The sequence below is a fragment of the Piliocolobus tephrosceles genome, chromosome 1, assembly GCF_002776525.5.
Source record: "Piliocolobus tephrosceles isolate RC106 chromosome 1, ASM277652v3, whole genome shotgun sequence".
Lineage (NCBI taxonomy): Eukaryota > Metazoa > Chordata > Mammalia > Primates > Cercopithecidae > Piliocolobus > Piliocolobus tephrosceles.
Genome location: NC_045434.1, coordinates 155,178,898 through 155,193,699, shown reverse-complemented (window position 1 = coordinate 155,193,699; position 14,802 = coordinate 155,178,898). Strand labels below are relative to the sequence as shown.

The window sequence follows — 14,802 nt, the reverse complement described above, 5'->3', positions numbered from 1 at the left end:
TATGTATACATAGATTTGATACCTTGCTTCCTTGATAACAGTAACAACTTTATAATAAGCTGTTTTATAATAGTTTGCAAATTTAACTTTTTTCTAATTGTGGTTTCCTTTATATTTCTTTCAACTTAGGAGTGTCATCTAATGGACCAGGTGAAATATTAAACAAAGAGGAAGTAAAAGTTGAAGGGTTACACATTAATGGACCAACAGGTGGAAATAAGAAACCACTTCATGCAGATATGGATACTAATGGTTATGAAACAGATAACCTTACCACTGACCCAAAACTTGCCCATATGACTGCAAGAAATGAAAATGATTTTGATGAAAAAAGTGAGAGACCTGCCAAAAGGCGAAGGGTAAACAGCAATGGAAAAGAAAGTCCAGGTTCTTCTGAATTTTTCCAAGAAGCAATCTCACATGGGAAATTTGAAGAACTTGAAAACACAGATGACTAAATTTTAGACCTATTTTACTTTCTTTGGAGTAAATTCTGGTGTGACTAAAATTTTCAGGGTTGATGGGTTACCTTAAAAAGTTGATTTCCTTGAAGCAATTTGAAAATTTGAATTGAGTCTTAACTTTAGGAAATGAGGTTTCATAATTCTGCCTTTTGCAGATTTTTTTACTTTAAAGCTGTCAGACTCTTTTAAGGATATTTTAAAAATTAGTAAATTTGAATGAACTAAAGATATATCTCTACCTTCTCATTTGAATATCTTTAGTTCATTCAAATTTACTAATTTTGGTAAATTTGAATGAACTAAAGATATCTATACCTTCTCATTTGATGCATTAATCATAAAATTTCACTACAAGGTAATTTTTGCTTAGTTTGATGAGGGAATGGGAAAAAACTCAAGTCCAATTAATACCAGTTTCTCTTGAGTTTCTTGAAATGTCTTTAAAACAGACATTTTTTCTCACCAAACAATTTGAGTATCTTTATTAAGGAAACCCTTATGAATCCTGAAAATTATGCTAGCATGATTTTTTTATATATAGAAGTTTAAAAATAAACCAGGTCAGGTTTGTATATGTAAAATTGTTGACATCAATGATGTCTTTCCATATTCTTATCTGGGCTGAAGAAATACATTCTGTATTTTTCCAGATTCTTTGTAGCCTTTGAAAGATTTTTACAGTACATATGTCTTGACTGAGCTGTCCTTTCTTAAACAAAAGCTTGTATAATTTTCTTAACTTGTACAGTTGGTAAACTTTTATGAGAGGAATTGTTATTCTGAGTCTGTCAGCTTTCATTTTATTTTGCTAAGGTTTTTCTAATGAATTTTTAAGTGTTTGTGTAGTAATTAAGTCATATTTCTTATCCAGGTGGTAAAAGCATTCATAAAGGATTATAAAATTTTTTTTTTTTTCTTTAGATTTCTACTTAAGGGCAAGTAATTTGAGAATTCTGAAATTAAGCATGATGCTTAGATTGCAGTTTGTTTTGCATTTGCTATAATTTTCAAAATTATTTTTGAAGCAAGACAAAAGTTTAATGTCAGCTTAAGTGCTTAAATATATCATGCTGACCAGAATCCTGTTATTTTTATATGCATCATAAAATTTCCCATTTCTGCATTAAATAAACAGAGGAGGGGTCAAGTGATACTTAGATATTGGCACACAAGGAACAACTGTGGGCAGGCAGTATTGATTTTATGAAGAGAAAGTGAAGTTTGAAAACTTTTCAGACTTTCTAGTTACAATCCAGTTTTTCAGATTTGACAATGCTTTTCCAAAGTGAAAATAAGATACACAATAATCATTGCTCTGTGTGATTACAAATAGGATTATCCGTCTGCATAGCCTTGTAAGAGTGCCATTTTATTTTTAGTGCTAAATTCTTGTTAAAAAATGTAGTTTTATATAGCTGATAGACCAACCTATATCCAAACTTTTATAAAATATTATTAATTCTTGTTTTTCTCACACAGGCATACTCCAGATGCTTCTTCCAGTTCACTTTTCAGCCATCAGTTCAAGAGCCAATGCCTTTTTAAAATAAAGCTTTTGTGGTCTTGTTTTTAATGGCTCAACTGTCTGATGCAATTGAGTGAAGGTTTGCACTGAGAAATTATCGTTTAGGCCTTACCCCCATGAAGTATTACTGTTAACATATGTTGAGACTGCTTCCCTTCACCAATGTGAACAACTTTTTTTCCCCCAAACAGTGTTAAAAGCCACTTTGCAACACTTGACTTCATATTAATGTACATTCACTGTTGTTACATACATATCTAAGTAAATCAAAATTTTGGGTGGAAGTGTTGAGAAGTGTGAGTTTTTTGTTGTTTTTGTTTTGTTTTACTTAAAACTTTAATTTATCCAGAATGGCAGTAGCTTTAGCAAGCAGATGGTCACAATCTGTTTTCTAAATCATTTTTTATTAAATGAATCCAAAGTATCCTAGCTCTTTGTCAAAGATGGTATATAGAAATGTTTTTAAAGATTAGTGATGCTGTGCTTTTTGAATTGTTGCAGTGTTGGAGATGCCATTTTCACCTTTTTAAAAAGATGCATTTTATTTGCAGATTTGTGAAGTTCTTGCAAACTCTTACTACAGAAACGTTTTAAGTAAATTCTCAGGCATGTTGGCAAATATGGCACATGTATACATTTTAGGAAATGTTGCTTTTCTTAATCTTTTAAAAATATACCTAATGAGACATTCCACTATTATAATGCATAATGCTCAGCTTTTTGTAAGGAAATATTTAATTGTATTTTGTGTTAATACAGGTATTTCACACAACAATTTGTTCTTAATGCAGCCACTATAACTTGATAAGTCATTGCACTATTTAAAAATTTTTAGTAATATCATGAATTTAATTTGCTTAAGATTTAGTACATTTCAGAACTTTTGAACTTTTGACAAATTGCATTGGGAAAAGAAGTCTGTTAATAGTGATTTAGTCTCCCCGCCTCATTCCCACCCCCAGCAAAGCACTATCATTTTCATTTGGAATGGGTATTTTCTGTTTCATGATGTATTTTTAAATAGAGTTCAGGATTGGCAATTCAGTTCAACACAAGTTTGTTGAGCTTTAAAATGTATTTGAATATTTAAATAGGCATTTAAAATTTCAAATTAGATGTTAAATTTATGCATAGTAATTTTGCACTGTAAAATAATTCCCTTCTCCCATCCCGTCTGCCATTCTGAATATGCTTATTAAAATATTTTTTAAACATACTTGCCTACATAATATTGTGTGAATATTTTCATTAGATTAATTCACTAAGTTTTTATTAAGAGATTGTTTGAATGATGCATGTTATTGACAATGCAAATATATATATATACAGTCTGTTTCTTTTATTCCTGGACATACTGCACTACTTTTTCAGTGGTTCTTGGTCCCCTTTACCTCATCTTGGGTGATGTATTTTTGTCTTCTTTCCCTTTGCCACAAGAGATCCTTTCAGTCCCTAGACCTCCATTCACTGTTTCTCTTCTGCTGGATTATATAATTTAAAAATAATTTGTGCCCTTATTTTGTAGTGGAGTTCGTATCACATTATATTTTGCAAAATAAAACTTGTTTTGTCACAATATTTGCTTTGCTATCAATGGACAATTAGGAGTGGGCACTTGGAGTAACTGAGGGCTGGTGAATTTCCATAGGCAATATTTACACGTGTGCTGATGACCCTAGGGGTGTGTAACTACCAAATCAGAGATACAAGGTTTTCCCAACTATAATCCATATTCATGAAACATGCCAGTGTGGAAAACCATGTAACACAGAAGAGGACGAATTTCCAAATTTTAACCTTTTATTCTAAAAATGACTTTCTCTCAAAATGATTTTCTGTATCACATAATTCCACTGATAAAACTTTTTACCATAAAAATTAACTCCCTTCTTTAATATCAAGTTCATCCTTTGCAAAATCTTAAAGGGTTTTCCACCCATCCATCCACCCACTTATAGACTGTTTTCATGTATCTGCATATCTGATTAACCTCTTTCTTTTCTAATAGCAGTTTTCCATAAACTCGTTATGTACCCTTAGTATTGTGATCTTTTGACAACTATACGGACGTGTTTTTCCTTTTCTGAATATGATTTTTAATTTCAGTTTGGCTTTATACTAGTTTGTATAAAGAATTATAGAATATAAGGTACTTAAAATGTCATTTTGCTTGCTCTTGAGTAATAAGTAATTTGAACACAAAGGCTATTCTGTGAAGAGTATCGAAGAATTGCCATGTAAACTGGAGATGGATTCTAATTGTCCAAATTGATGGTGACGGTTTAACATTTAAATGTCAGTGATGACAAGCTTTCATTATGTTTCCATATACTCTTAATATCCAGCAAACATTTGGGCCTATACTTGCACCAGGTACTATGCTTGGCTTGTGGCTTCAGAGATGTGGCATGCCCTATTCTTCAAGAAGGCAGCAGGTAAGTGTTAATGGTAGAAGTACATGCTGAGTATAGAGACAGCAAAAAGGAATAGGCACGATCTCAAGAGATTGAATTTACCTTCCTCTTGGCCATATAGGTCTAGCTAAAGATTTTTCTTTTGTCAAACTTTGCTGGAATTAACCAACATGAAATGCATGACTTTCCCTAAGAAATTCTTTTAAAAAAATACTTCCTGCAGAGCTGGTTCTACCATACCAGCTGTGGATGATTTAGGACTCATCTCCTTTTTCTTGTCATTCACTGTCTCATGAGCACTACTATTAAGTGGAGAATCTCCTGATTTTCTGAAGTTTGGAAGAGAGGAGGCCTATTGCAAATCTGGCCTGGTTATAGAACATTCACTTTTTGGTATTCTCATCGTTGTTAACATGAATGATTGAATGTAGAGCTGGCTAAATGTGTTTTTCTGCACACTGGAGTTTATATTTGTAGAGTTCAGGTAGTTCTAAAATAAATGGTTTCACTCATTAGCAAAATTAGATGATCCCTGAAATTAAATGGACTTTGGATTAATATGAATATATAAACTTCTAAAAAATTATTTGAGACAGGGTCTCTGCTGCCTAGGCTGGAGTGCAGTGGCAAGATCATGGCTCACTGCAGCCTTGACCTCCTTGGGCGCAGGTAATCCTCCCACCTCAGCCTCCTGAGTGGCTGGGTTTACAGGTGTGCACCACCATGCTCAGCTAATTTATGTTGTTATTTGTAGAGGCGAGGTCTCACTATGTTGCCCAGGCCAGTCTGGAAATCCTGGGCTCAAGTGATCCTCCTGCCTCAGCCTCCCTAAGTGTTGAGATTACAGGTGTGAGCCACCATGTCTGAGCTTAAACTTTTTAAAAAAGAAAACATATGGGCCTTGCATTGGGGGTGGTTTCTTCCAGAAATAAGATCAGGTAGAGAACTGCATCAGAATAGATTGATCTGAGCCACTTTAAATTCTTGACCAGAAAATCTAGATTCAGGTTAAGAACTTGTTCCCAAGAGGGACTTTTCAAGTCCCTTAGTCTACTCTTGTCACCAGCTGTGCTGTAGCCTAGTGAGCATGAGAAACTAGTTCTGCTTAGGAGCTAATAGTGGTGCCATTCTAAGTATATCCTTTTTTATTTTTGAAAGGTACTCAATCCCCTCTAAGCATCTATTTGTACATGACAGAAATTTACTTGGGTGGCTGGTGGTTTTGAGCTTTCAAACAGCCTGAATTATAAGCTTTGTGAACTGCTTTGCTGTGTGGCCTCTTCTGTTGTCTTACGCATTTGCCTCTTGTGTTAGTAGACAAGTGTTTGCATTTAAAAAACACACTATGAACATATGTGGACTACATCTGCAATTTTTTTTGTTTTGTTTTTCGGAGACAGCATCTTGCTCTGTTGCCCATGCTGGAGTGCAGTGGTATGATCACTGCTGCTCACTGCAGCCTCAACCTTCCTGACTCACGGGATCCTCCCACCTCAGCCTCCCAAGTGGCTGGGACCACAGGTGTGGGCCACCACGCCCTAATTTTTTTTATTTATTTTTATTTTTGTAGAGACAGGGACTTGCTGTTTTGCCCGGGCTAGTTTCAAACTCCTGGGTTCAAGCGATCCGCCTGCCTCAGCCTCCCAAAGTGTTGGGATTACAGGTGTGACCACCACACCTGGCCACAAAATTCTTGTATCTAGTGCTAGTAGCTTAGAAAAAAAAACAACTCAGGATTGCAGCAGATGGGAGTTGTAGTAGATACCTTTGAACAGAATGATACCAGTTTTGGCAAAGGGATCTATTTTCGTGTATATATATAGTTAGGAAAATTAATGAAGGCCATATACCAAAAGTAATGGTGGTTTTTGAGTGGTGGACTTAAAGTGACCAGACCCCCTTATTAAAGAAGTCTCCTAGCACTTGTCCCAGGTGCCGTTTGGTTTTGCATGACTATTTCCCCCTCTGACAGTAAGCCTCCTGAGGGGGAGGGCCGAGTTGTTTTCCTCACCATCATACACCCACATCCAAGCACAGTGCCTCTTCCCTTACTCACTGAACATATTAGCATATAGGTTATAGCATAGCCTATAACCATTTGTCTCTTCTGCTTAGAGCCTAACTCTGGCTACTCTTTCCAGTGATTGTTCTATTCTACCTTTGGGGATAAATCCTGAGTTGCCCTTTGTACTGCCCCTCATTCCACTGAGTAGTAGTATAAATGTGTTTTCATCCAGGTACTGCATCACTGGTAGAGGGTACCATTTTACTTGCTTTTTGGGGGAGCTCCGACTCTGGGATTTTTGAAAACTTTTGTTTCTTCAAAGGGTTGCCTGGTTAAATTATGGAAAACAGCATTTCCCATTGTTTGTAATCCTATACCTACACATTCTCCCACTCTCCAAAACCGGTTGATTTGGGGGAGGCTAGGGAGAAGAGAAGAAACAATTAGATGGATGTCAATGACCACATTGCCTACACATTCTCCCACTCTCTAAAACAGATTGATTTGGGGGAGGCTGGGGAGAAGAGAAGCAGCAATTACATGATTGTCAATGACCACATTGCTAGCCTGAGTCCCAGCTGCCCTCTGGGTTCCATAGAGAGTCAGAGTCCCATTTTTGTGGCATGAATGCTAGCAGTATCACTTTATTTCCTTCCATAAAGTTTGTCAAAAAGTCAACTCATCATCTACGTGACAAACTTAGGAAGTGTTTCTGAACCACTGTCATTTATATCCATGCTAGTCTTCACGAGGTATATCCTATAAGTTTAATGGGGAAAGCAGTGGAATCATCTGATGCTTGCATGTCTGATGCCACATTGTTTATTAGTCCTTCTAAATATTCCAGAACAAAGAGCTGAAAGCCCACAGTACCTGGCCTTGCATTTCCTTATCTCCAACTATACCTCATGTTCCTCCATTTCAACGAAGGGATAGCCTAAAATCTTATTTTATTCAGAATCCTCCCATTAAAAATATTTACAGCTTTTTAAAATACCATACCACCTTTTTCCATACCCGCTCATCCAAATCCAGCCACGTTTCAAGATTTCTCCTCTTCATCTGGCCATTACTGTATAATCTGTGGTAAGCTAAACCTCTAAACTGGCCATCTGTAAAATAAGGATGATACCAATGTGCCAGTAGATCTGTTGAGATTATAAATGAGATACCTTACAGGGAAAATATTTTGGCCCTAGAGAGTGCTGGCTAATGATCAGGTAGGTAATAGTACAGGTCTAGAGTCCCTTATCCAAAACCCTTGTGGCTAGTGGTATTTCAAAAAACGTCCACAGCACATTCTCAAACAAACCTATGGCTGGAAATACGGCCACAATAAAATGTATTGACATGAATTTCAGGTCAGATTTTGTGGCCAAATTAGACAAGCAGCAGCTTGGTTTTCAGAGCCCTGTGGATTTCAGAATTGCAAACTTGTAGTGGCTTTCAAATTTTCGCTAGTGCTCACTTGGCAGCTGGTCCCAATTGCCTTTACTTTTTCTACATAACTGGCAAAGAGACAAATTAGCAGGTGCACTCTAACCTGTACAGCAGCAACAACAGAACTTTGCACACTCTGAGCCTTCTGCAGAGCAACCGGAAGCCTGTAAATGAAGCAGGTGAGTGAGAATAGGCTGCCAAAGCCCAGATACGGTCCTTCTGGAATCTCTCACTCAATCCTCTTGTCTTACAGAAGGGAAAATTCAAGGCCGAAAATGGAAAAATGACTTGTCCAAGGTTCAACGACTTTAGACTCAGCTTCTTTGACAACGTCGGATCCCTGTATCCTTTTCCTTCATGGCACTTAATAGCTTACATATATTCATGGCTAGAGCCACGGGCTTAACCCTTGTCCAGTCAGTCACGATGGCCAGGGAAGTAGGATACTATTAGCTACCCTTTACCCAACTTGTCATTGTGGTTAGGCACGTAGGTCTTCATCATAAGATGGCAGCACCCTTTGGGTGTATTTGGCTACAACACTTGGGGAAGATGCATTCCCTCAAAAGGAAAATAGGCTGGTCACAGAGAAAGACGATTAGGCAGATAAAACAAGTCTATTGCAAATATTATCTACCATTGTTAAGTGATTGCTGTTAAAAGCACTGCACTAATTATAAACCAATCTTCACAACGTTATTTTCCCCAATTTACAAATAAAACTGAGCTACCTTGAGAAGTTGTAAGACTTATTCTTTCCAATGAGCTGGCTTTTGTTTACCTATTTTTTTCTAAGTCAGGTCTTTGTGTTTAGGGAAGATGTGTGTTTTAGAATGGAAAACATGTTGCTTGCAAACAATCTTTCTCCTTGCTTTTTCCCACAACTCTGAACTCTAGAAAAGAGAAATTCCCCTAGTTGGAAAAAAGATGTTAGTAGGCTCTGAGAATGGCAGAAATGTGAGCTTCATTCTCTAGAAAGACATCAGAGGAATGACTACATGGAGTACAAAACAGGTTGAACTCTAGGCACTGGAATTTCCAGTAGTAGAAACTATTACCAGGGCAAAGTTTGCAATTTGTTGTACCATCTGCCTTCAAAGGACACCTTAGAGTTGGTCACTAAGGAGTTCAGCAGTGACCACGATGGACTGAAGACAAGAGTCCCTCTTGTATCTTCTGGGCACAGGAAATTCTCCTGGATCTTGTGTAACCTCAGCAAAGAACTGGGACTGAATTTCCTGGTAGGTGGCAAGATGGGGACTCAGATATATTTTGACTTAAAATAATATGTACTGTGACATTTCTTTCACCCTCAAACATCATTTACTTATACTGCTTGTTCTAGGAAGCTCCATGACCTCAGAGAAAAAGATAGGCTTTACAGGAAGGCGAATTTATATTCTAAGCAAAGACTGTCTCACAAATACCACTGTCTAACAACAAAACTTTCCCATGCTTGTTTCACCTCTAAAACAACACTAAGATAACTTTAAAGGACTGTTTAGAGGATTAAACTGTGTCGATACACAAGGTGCTAAAAAAAAAATGTGTGCAGCATGTAAAAATGGCTCAATAAATGTATTTTTACTGTAGGATAGCACGCACTCTGTTTCATTGCTACACTTCAAATATTACCTTTTTGGAAAACTCTTGGAAACGTAAGTCAGTCACCTCAAAAACGTTCCTACTTTTATACTCAGAAAGCATTGAGGTTAAGTGAAAGTACACCACTGTTTTGTAAGTTAAAATAATTGAGTCAAAACTTACTGGCTTACCTAAAATGCAGGACAATCAGCATTCTTGTATTGGGAGATCAAAATCAGCTTTAAAAACATTTAGGTTTGCAAGCATGCATGCTGAGGTGTTCATTAGGTCATGGGATGGCCATGTGCAGCACTGGACTCTCAGCCCTACCACAGGTGGGCCATGAGCCCTTAGGGAAAGGTTCCATTCCCCTGACGACTCCGGTGAAGATGATTAGTTTCCCTGTCAGTGTCATGTGGCCATCTTAAGTCTACTTTGTCACTATTAGCACCACGGCACCCTGAGAACTGCCAGTTTGATCCTGAGAGAAGCTGAACTCGTAATTCTGATGGATGATGAAAACAATAAGATATCAAGAAATCCAGGCCAGGCGCAGTGGCTCATGTCTGGAATCCCAGCACTTTGGGAGGCCAAGGTGGGTGGATCACTTTAAGGTCAGGAGTTTGAGACCAGCCTGGCCAATGTGATGAAACCCTGTCTCTACTAAAAATACAAAAATTAGCCAGACATGGTGGTGCAAACCTGTAGCCCCAGCTCCTCGGGAGGCTGAGGCAAGAGAATCACTTGAACTCGGGAGGCAGAGCTTGCAGTGAGCCAAGATCGCACCACTGCACTCCAGCCTGGGTGACAGAGGGAGACTCTGTCTCAAAAAGAAAAAAAACAATCCAAAGTGATAATGGGGGAAGTCTATTTAGCATCCTACAGTGGATTATTAAAATTTTAAATCTTAGTTGAGGAAATAGGTGTTTCAAATAATGTTCTGGAAACTATCAGGGAACCCGTTTTCAATATAGGCCTCAAGTTTTAATTAAGTATTTAAGGTGGTTTCTTGAAAACAATGAAATAAAATGCTTAATTTAAAAAATTTCCCAAAGTTAAAATGGTCTCCTGAAGACACATTTCAGCAAAAAAGGAAAAAATAAAAATAAAGAAGAGACTTTACTTAAAAAAAAAGAAACAGACTTACCACCTGTTAATTCTAATTCCTAAAATAACTCACATCCCTTTTCTTTTCTCTGAAAAAAGGAACAAATGTACTTTAGGACAGCATCATTCTCACTAGAACAACAGTCTGCTCTATCTGATGCACTCACCTTCAGTCCTGCCCTTTCACGACCCCCACCTGACAGTCATCCACGCAGAAATCCCAGTGATCCTGTTACAGTGCAAATCTGATCTGTAGTAGTTCAACTTAGTCTCATGCTAGTAGCCAAAGGGCTAAGTCTGGCTGGTAGATTTTTTGTTTTATTTCAATGCCTTTGAGCAGGTATGCATCCCAAGCCCCACCACTCACTATAGTATTTATTAACTGCATTCATTTGCATTCATGCCTGGCCCCTGTGAGACATCTGAATTTGCCAACCTCTGACTTACAGTATACAATCCAAATACTACAGCTGGTGTGATCTTTCTAAAATGCAAATGAGGCCATGTTTCTGCCTTGCTATGCTCAAAAAACAAAACCAGACCCAACCTCTGTCTTCATAGAGCTTGAAGTGCTATGGAGATGAAGCAAGGGAGAGAAGAGAACACGGTGTGGTGAGAGCAGGGGAGCCTATTTCAGACAGGCTGGTCAAGGAAGACCCACAGAGATGAGGGCACGTACTATAAGGAAAGATGCACTCCAGTCAAGGAGTGGGACAGAGGCCCTAGAAGGTGTGAGGGCTGTCCTGCCAGTATTTTCTCAGTCAAATCCTAGTTGTTTTTCAGGAATCAGCTCAAATGCCATTTCTCCAAGGAAACCTTTCCTACCATTCGCAGGTGGAATGAAATTCCTCCTCCCACACATTCATACGCATATCTCAGCTATGTTTTCATAATTCTGTCATTTGTGGACATTGTCCTCAAAAATATTCACTGAAAAATTATCTGAAAATAAATAGGCACATATGATAAAGCACTCTTGACAAAACCCTCCTGTTGCTTTCTCTACAACGAGGGATGGTATATGAAATGTATTCCTCAGAAAAAAAAGGGTTTTGGAATCAAAGTCCAGGTTTACATTTCTCATGTGAGTGATGTTGGACAAATTCCTTAGCCTGGCTGAAGCCACCATTTATGCATCAGTGAAGTGCTGAAAGTACCAAATATGCAAAGACACATTTTAGCCCTAACCTGGTGAAAGCACATAGTCAGCCCTCAGTAAATACTGCTTTTCCTTCCTCTTAAACTGCTTTCCATCATTTAGCTGCCGAAAGCAGATGTTGCCACAAGAGGGCACCTTTAGCACAGCTGGAAAGGAATGGCTGCTGTGCCTTCTCAGATTAAACCAGCTACCAGCTCATGCTTAAGCTTTAAATCCAGTGGGTGAACACTGAATGAAAAATAACATTTGACAAGTATAGAGCGGTGATGAGTTTGGTACTGCCAAGTCTATTACAGACAGACTAAGAGAAACGAGAACCCAGCATGGTGGCAAAGAGCAAGGGTGTCTAAAGTCCGACTGATTGGGGTTTGAATGCGGGCTCCCTGACCACACCAGGAAAGTGTGCCTCTCTGAGCTTCATCTGTAGATGCCAGGGCTCTACTAGAGGATGGGTGCTGGCCCCAGTGAACTCAATCTGGCTTGATGGATGGATGAACCAATGGATACATGGGCCCCAAGTGATGAGAACTGTAGAAAAGAAGAATTGAAGTTACCTGGTAAGTGCTGACCCACTGTGGGTACACAATGGCACCAGCTCTGCTTTCTCCTCTTAGCAGTGCATCCTCTATAGTGTTGCCCAATACTGACAGCCTATGCTTCAAGGAAGCCAAGTGAGACAATAAGCTATCACAAAGATGAATTCTAATTTCAACAGATTAGAAAAAAATCAGACTCTAAGAGGATTTTTTAAAGTTGATTAAAACACATGCGTTAAGGACAATCTCTTCAACAATTGGTGTTGGGAAAATGAAATATCCACATGCAAAAGAATGAAGTTGGACCCTTACTGTACCACATATACAGAAATTAACTCAAAACATATTCAAGACCTAAATTTAAGGTGTAAAATTATAAAACTCACATTGGATTTGGCGGTGTATCTTGGCTATGCCACCAAAAGCACAGGCAACAAAAGTAAAAGTAAGTAACTGGATTACATAAAAATTTAGAACTTTGCTGTGCATCAAAGTCAATGGATATAATCAAAGGAGTGAAAAGGTAACCTGTGGAATGAGAGAAAGTATTTGCAAATAATATATCTGATAAGGGGGCTGGGTACAGCACCTTACACCTGGAATCCTAGCATTTTGGAAGGCCCAAGCAGGCAGACTGCTTGAGTCCAGGAGTTTGAGACCAGCCTGGGCAGCAATGGCAAAACCCCGTTTCTACAAAAAAAATGAGCGTGGTGTGGTGGTATGCACCTCTACTCTGCTACTCAGGAGGCTAAGGTAGGAGAATTCCTTGAGCCCGGGAAATTGAGGCTGCAGTGAGCTGTGATCAGGCCACTGCACTCCAGCCTGAGACCCTGTGTTTTAAAAAATATATATATATATATAATTAAGCCCCTTTAGAAATATATCTGTATCTATATATATATTTAACCCCTTTAGATTTAGATGTATAAAGATGTATCTGTATATATATGCAGATACCCTATAAAAAGGGTTAAATATGTATTTATAACTTATACAGAAATCAAAAATATATTCAAGATCTAAATTTAAGATGTAAAATTACAAAATTCTTAGAAAACAGGAGGAAAGCTGTTAAAAAAAATATATCTCCTTAGATATATATTTCTAAGGGGGTTAAAATCCAGAATATAAAGAATTCTTACAACTCAACACCAACTCAAGCATATGAGATGCTCAACATCACTAATCATTAGGAAAATAAAAATCAAAACCAGAATGAGATTATCACAACACATCCATTAGTACGGCTACAATCTGAAAAACAGAAAATAACAAGTGTTGATGAGGATGTGGAGAAACTGGAACCCTTGTGCACTCTTGGTGGGATTCTAAAATGGTGCAGCCATAATGGAAAACAGTCGAGTGGGTTCTCAAAAAAATTAGAATTACCATATGATACAGCAATTTCCCTTCTGAGTATATACCCAAAAGAAAAGTAAGCAGGATATTGGCTGGGCACAGTGGCTCACGCCTGTAATTCCAACACTTTGGGAGGCCGAGGCGGGTGGATCACCTGAGGTCAGGAGTTCGAAACCAGCCTGACCGACATGGTGAAACCCCATCTCCACTAAAAATACAAAAATTAGATGGGCATGGTGGTGCATGCCTATAATCCCAGTCACTCCAGAGGCTGAGGCAGGAGAATCGCTTGAACCCAGGAGGAGAGGTTGCAGTGAGCCAAGATGGTGCCATTGCACTCCAGTCTGGGCAACAAGAGTGAAACTCCGTCTAAAAAAACACACACAAAAAAGTGGGATCTTGAAAAATATTTGTACACCCATGTTCATAGCAGGATTATTCACAATAGCCAAGAGGTAGAAGCAACCCAAGTACCCATCAACAAAAGGATGGATCAACAATGTGGTATACATACAATGGAATATTATTCAGCGTTAAGAAGGAAGGAAATTCTGACATATGTTACAACATGGAAAAACACAAAGGACATTACGCTGTGTGAAATAAGCCAGCCACAAAAAGACAAATATGGTACAATTCCACTTATATAAAATATCTAGAGTAGTCAAATTCATAGAAACAGAAAGAATGGTGGTTACCGATGACTGAGGTGAGGGGAAAATGGTGAGTTTCTGTTTAATAGGTATGGAGTTTTAATTTTGCAAGGAAACGTTCTGGAGATTGGTTGAACAATAATGTGAATATATGTAACACTACTAAACTGTACACTTAAAAATGTCTAAGATGGTATATTTTATTTGTATTTTACCACAATCTTTTTCTTAAAAAAAGGTTTAATATGCTTCTCCCTCTGACACACCTTAATGTGCTTCCACCCCTGTTGAGTCTGCGTGTACCAAAATGCCTCTACTTGATGTGTAAGCTACTCAGAAGCTTAGAAACCTGATAATGCAGTTGAAACATCCTGAAAACAGAAAGATTAGCATTTCTTTCCTTCTAGTTTACCACAAGTATGCCACAAGACACTGGATATTCGGTCCTATGTACTATTCATAAAAGCATTTGTATAGAAAATAGTATTTTCTACATACGGGGTCTCAATCAACTAACAGGATGCCAACCTCTAAAATACGGGCAGACTTCTGGCTC

General features: G+C 38.1%; 1 protein-coding gene across 11 annotated transcripts in view; it reads left to right on the top strand.

Annotated features, from left to right (window-relative positions):
* Positions 1 to 4,163, top strand: part of MIER1 (MIER1 transcriptional regulator) — a 62,095-nt gene extending 57,932 nt beyond the window's left edge. For 8 of the 11 annotated variants that reach the window (XM_023209874.1, XM_023209949.1, XM_023209875.1 and 5 more), the window contains one exon: positions 130 to 4,163. In XM_023209874.1, coding sequence (XP_023065642.1) covers positions 130 to 458 — 329 coding nt within the window. In that variant the 3' untranslated portion in view covers positions 459 to 4,163. The remainder of the gene's footprint in view (positions 1 to 129) is intronic. The other 3 variants (XM_023209958.1, XM_023209965.1, XM_023209909.2) reach the window with 3 other exon arrangements.
* Positions 4,164 to 14,802: the final 10,639 nt, after the last annotated feature.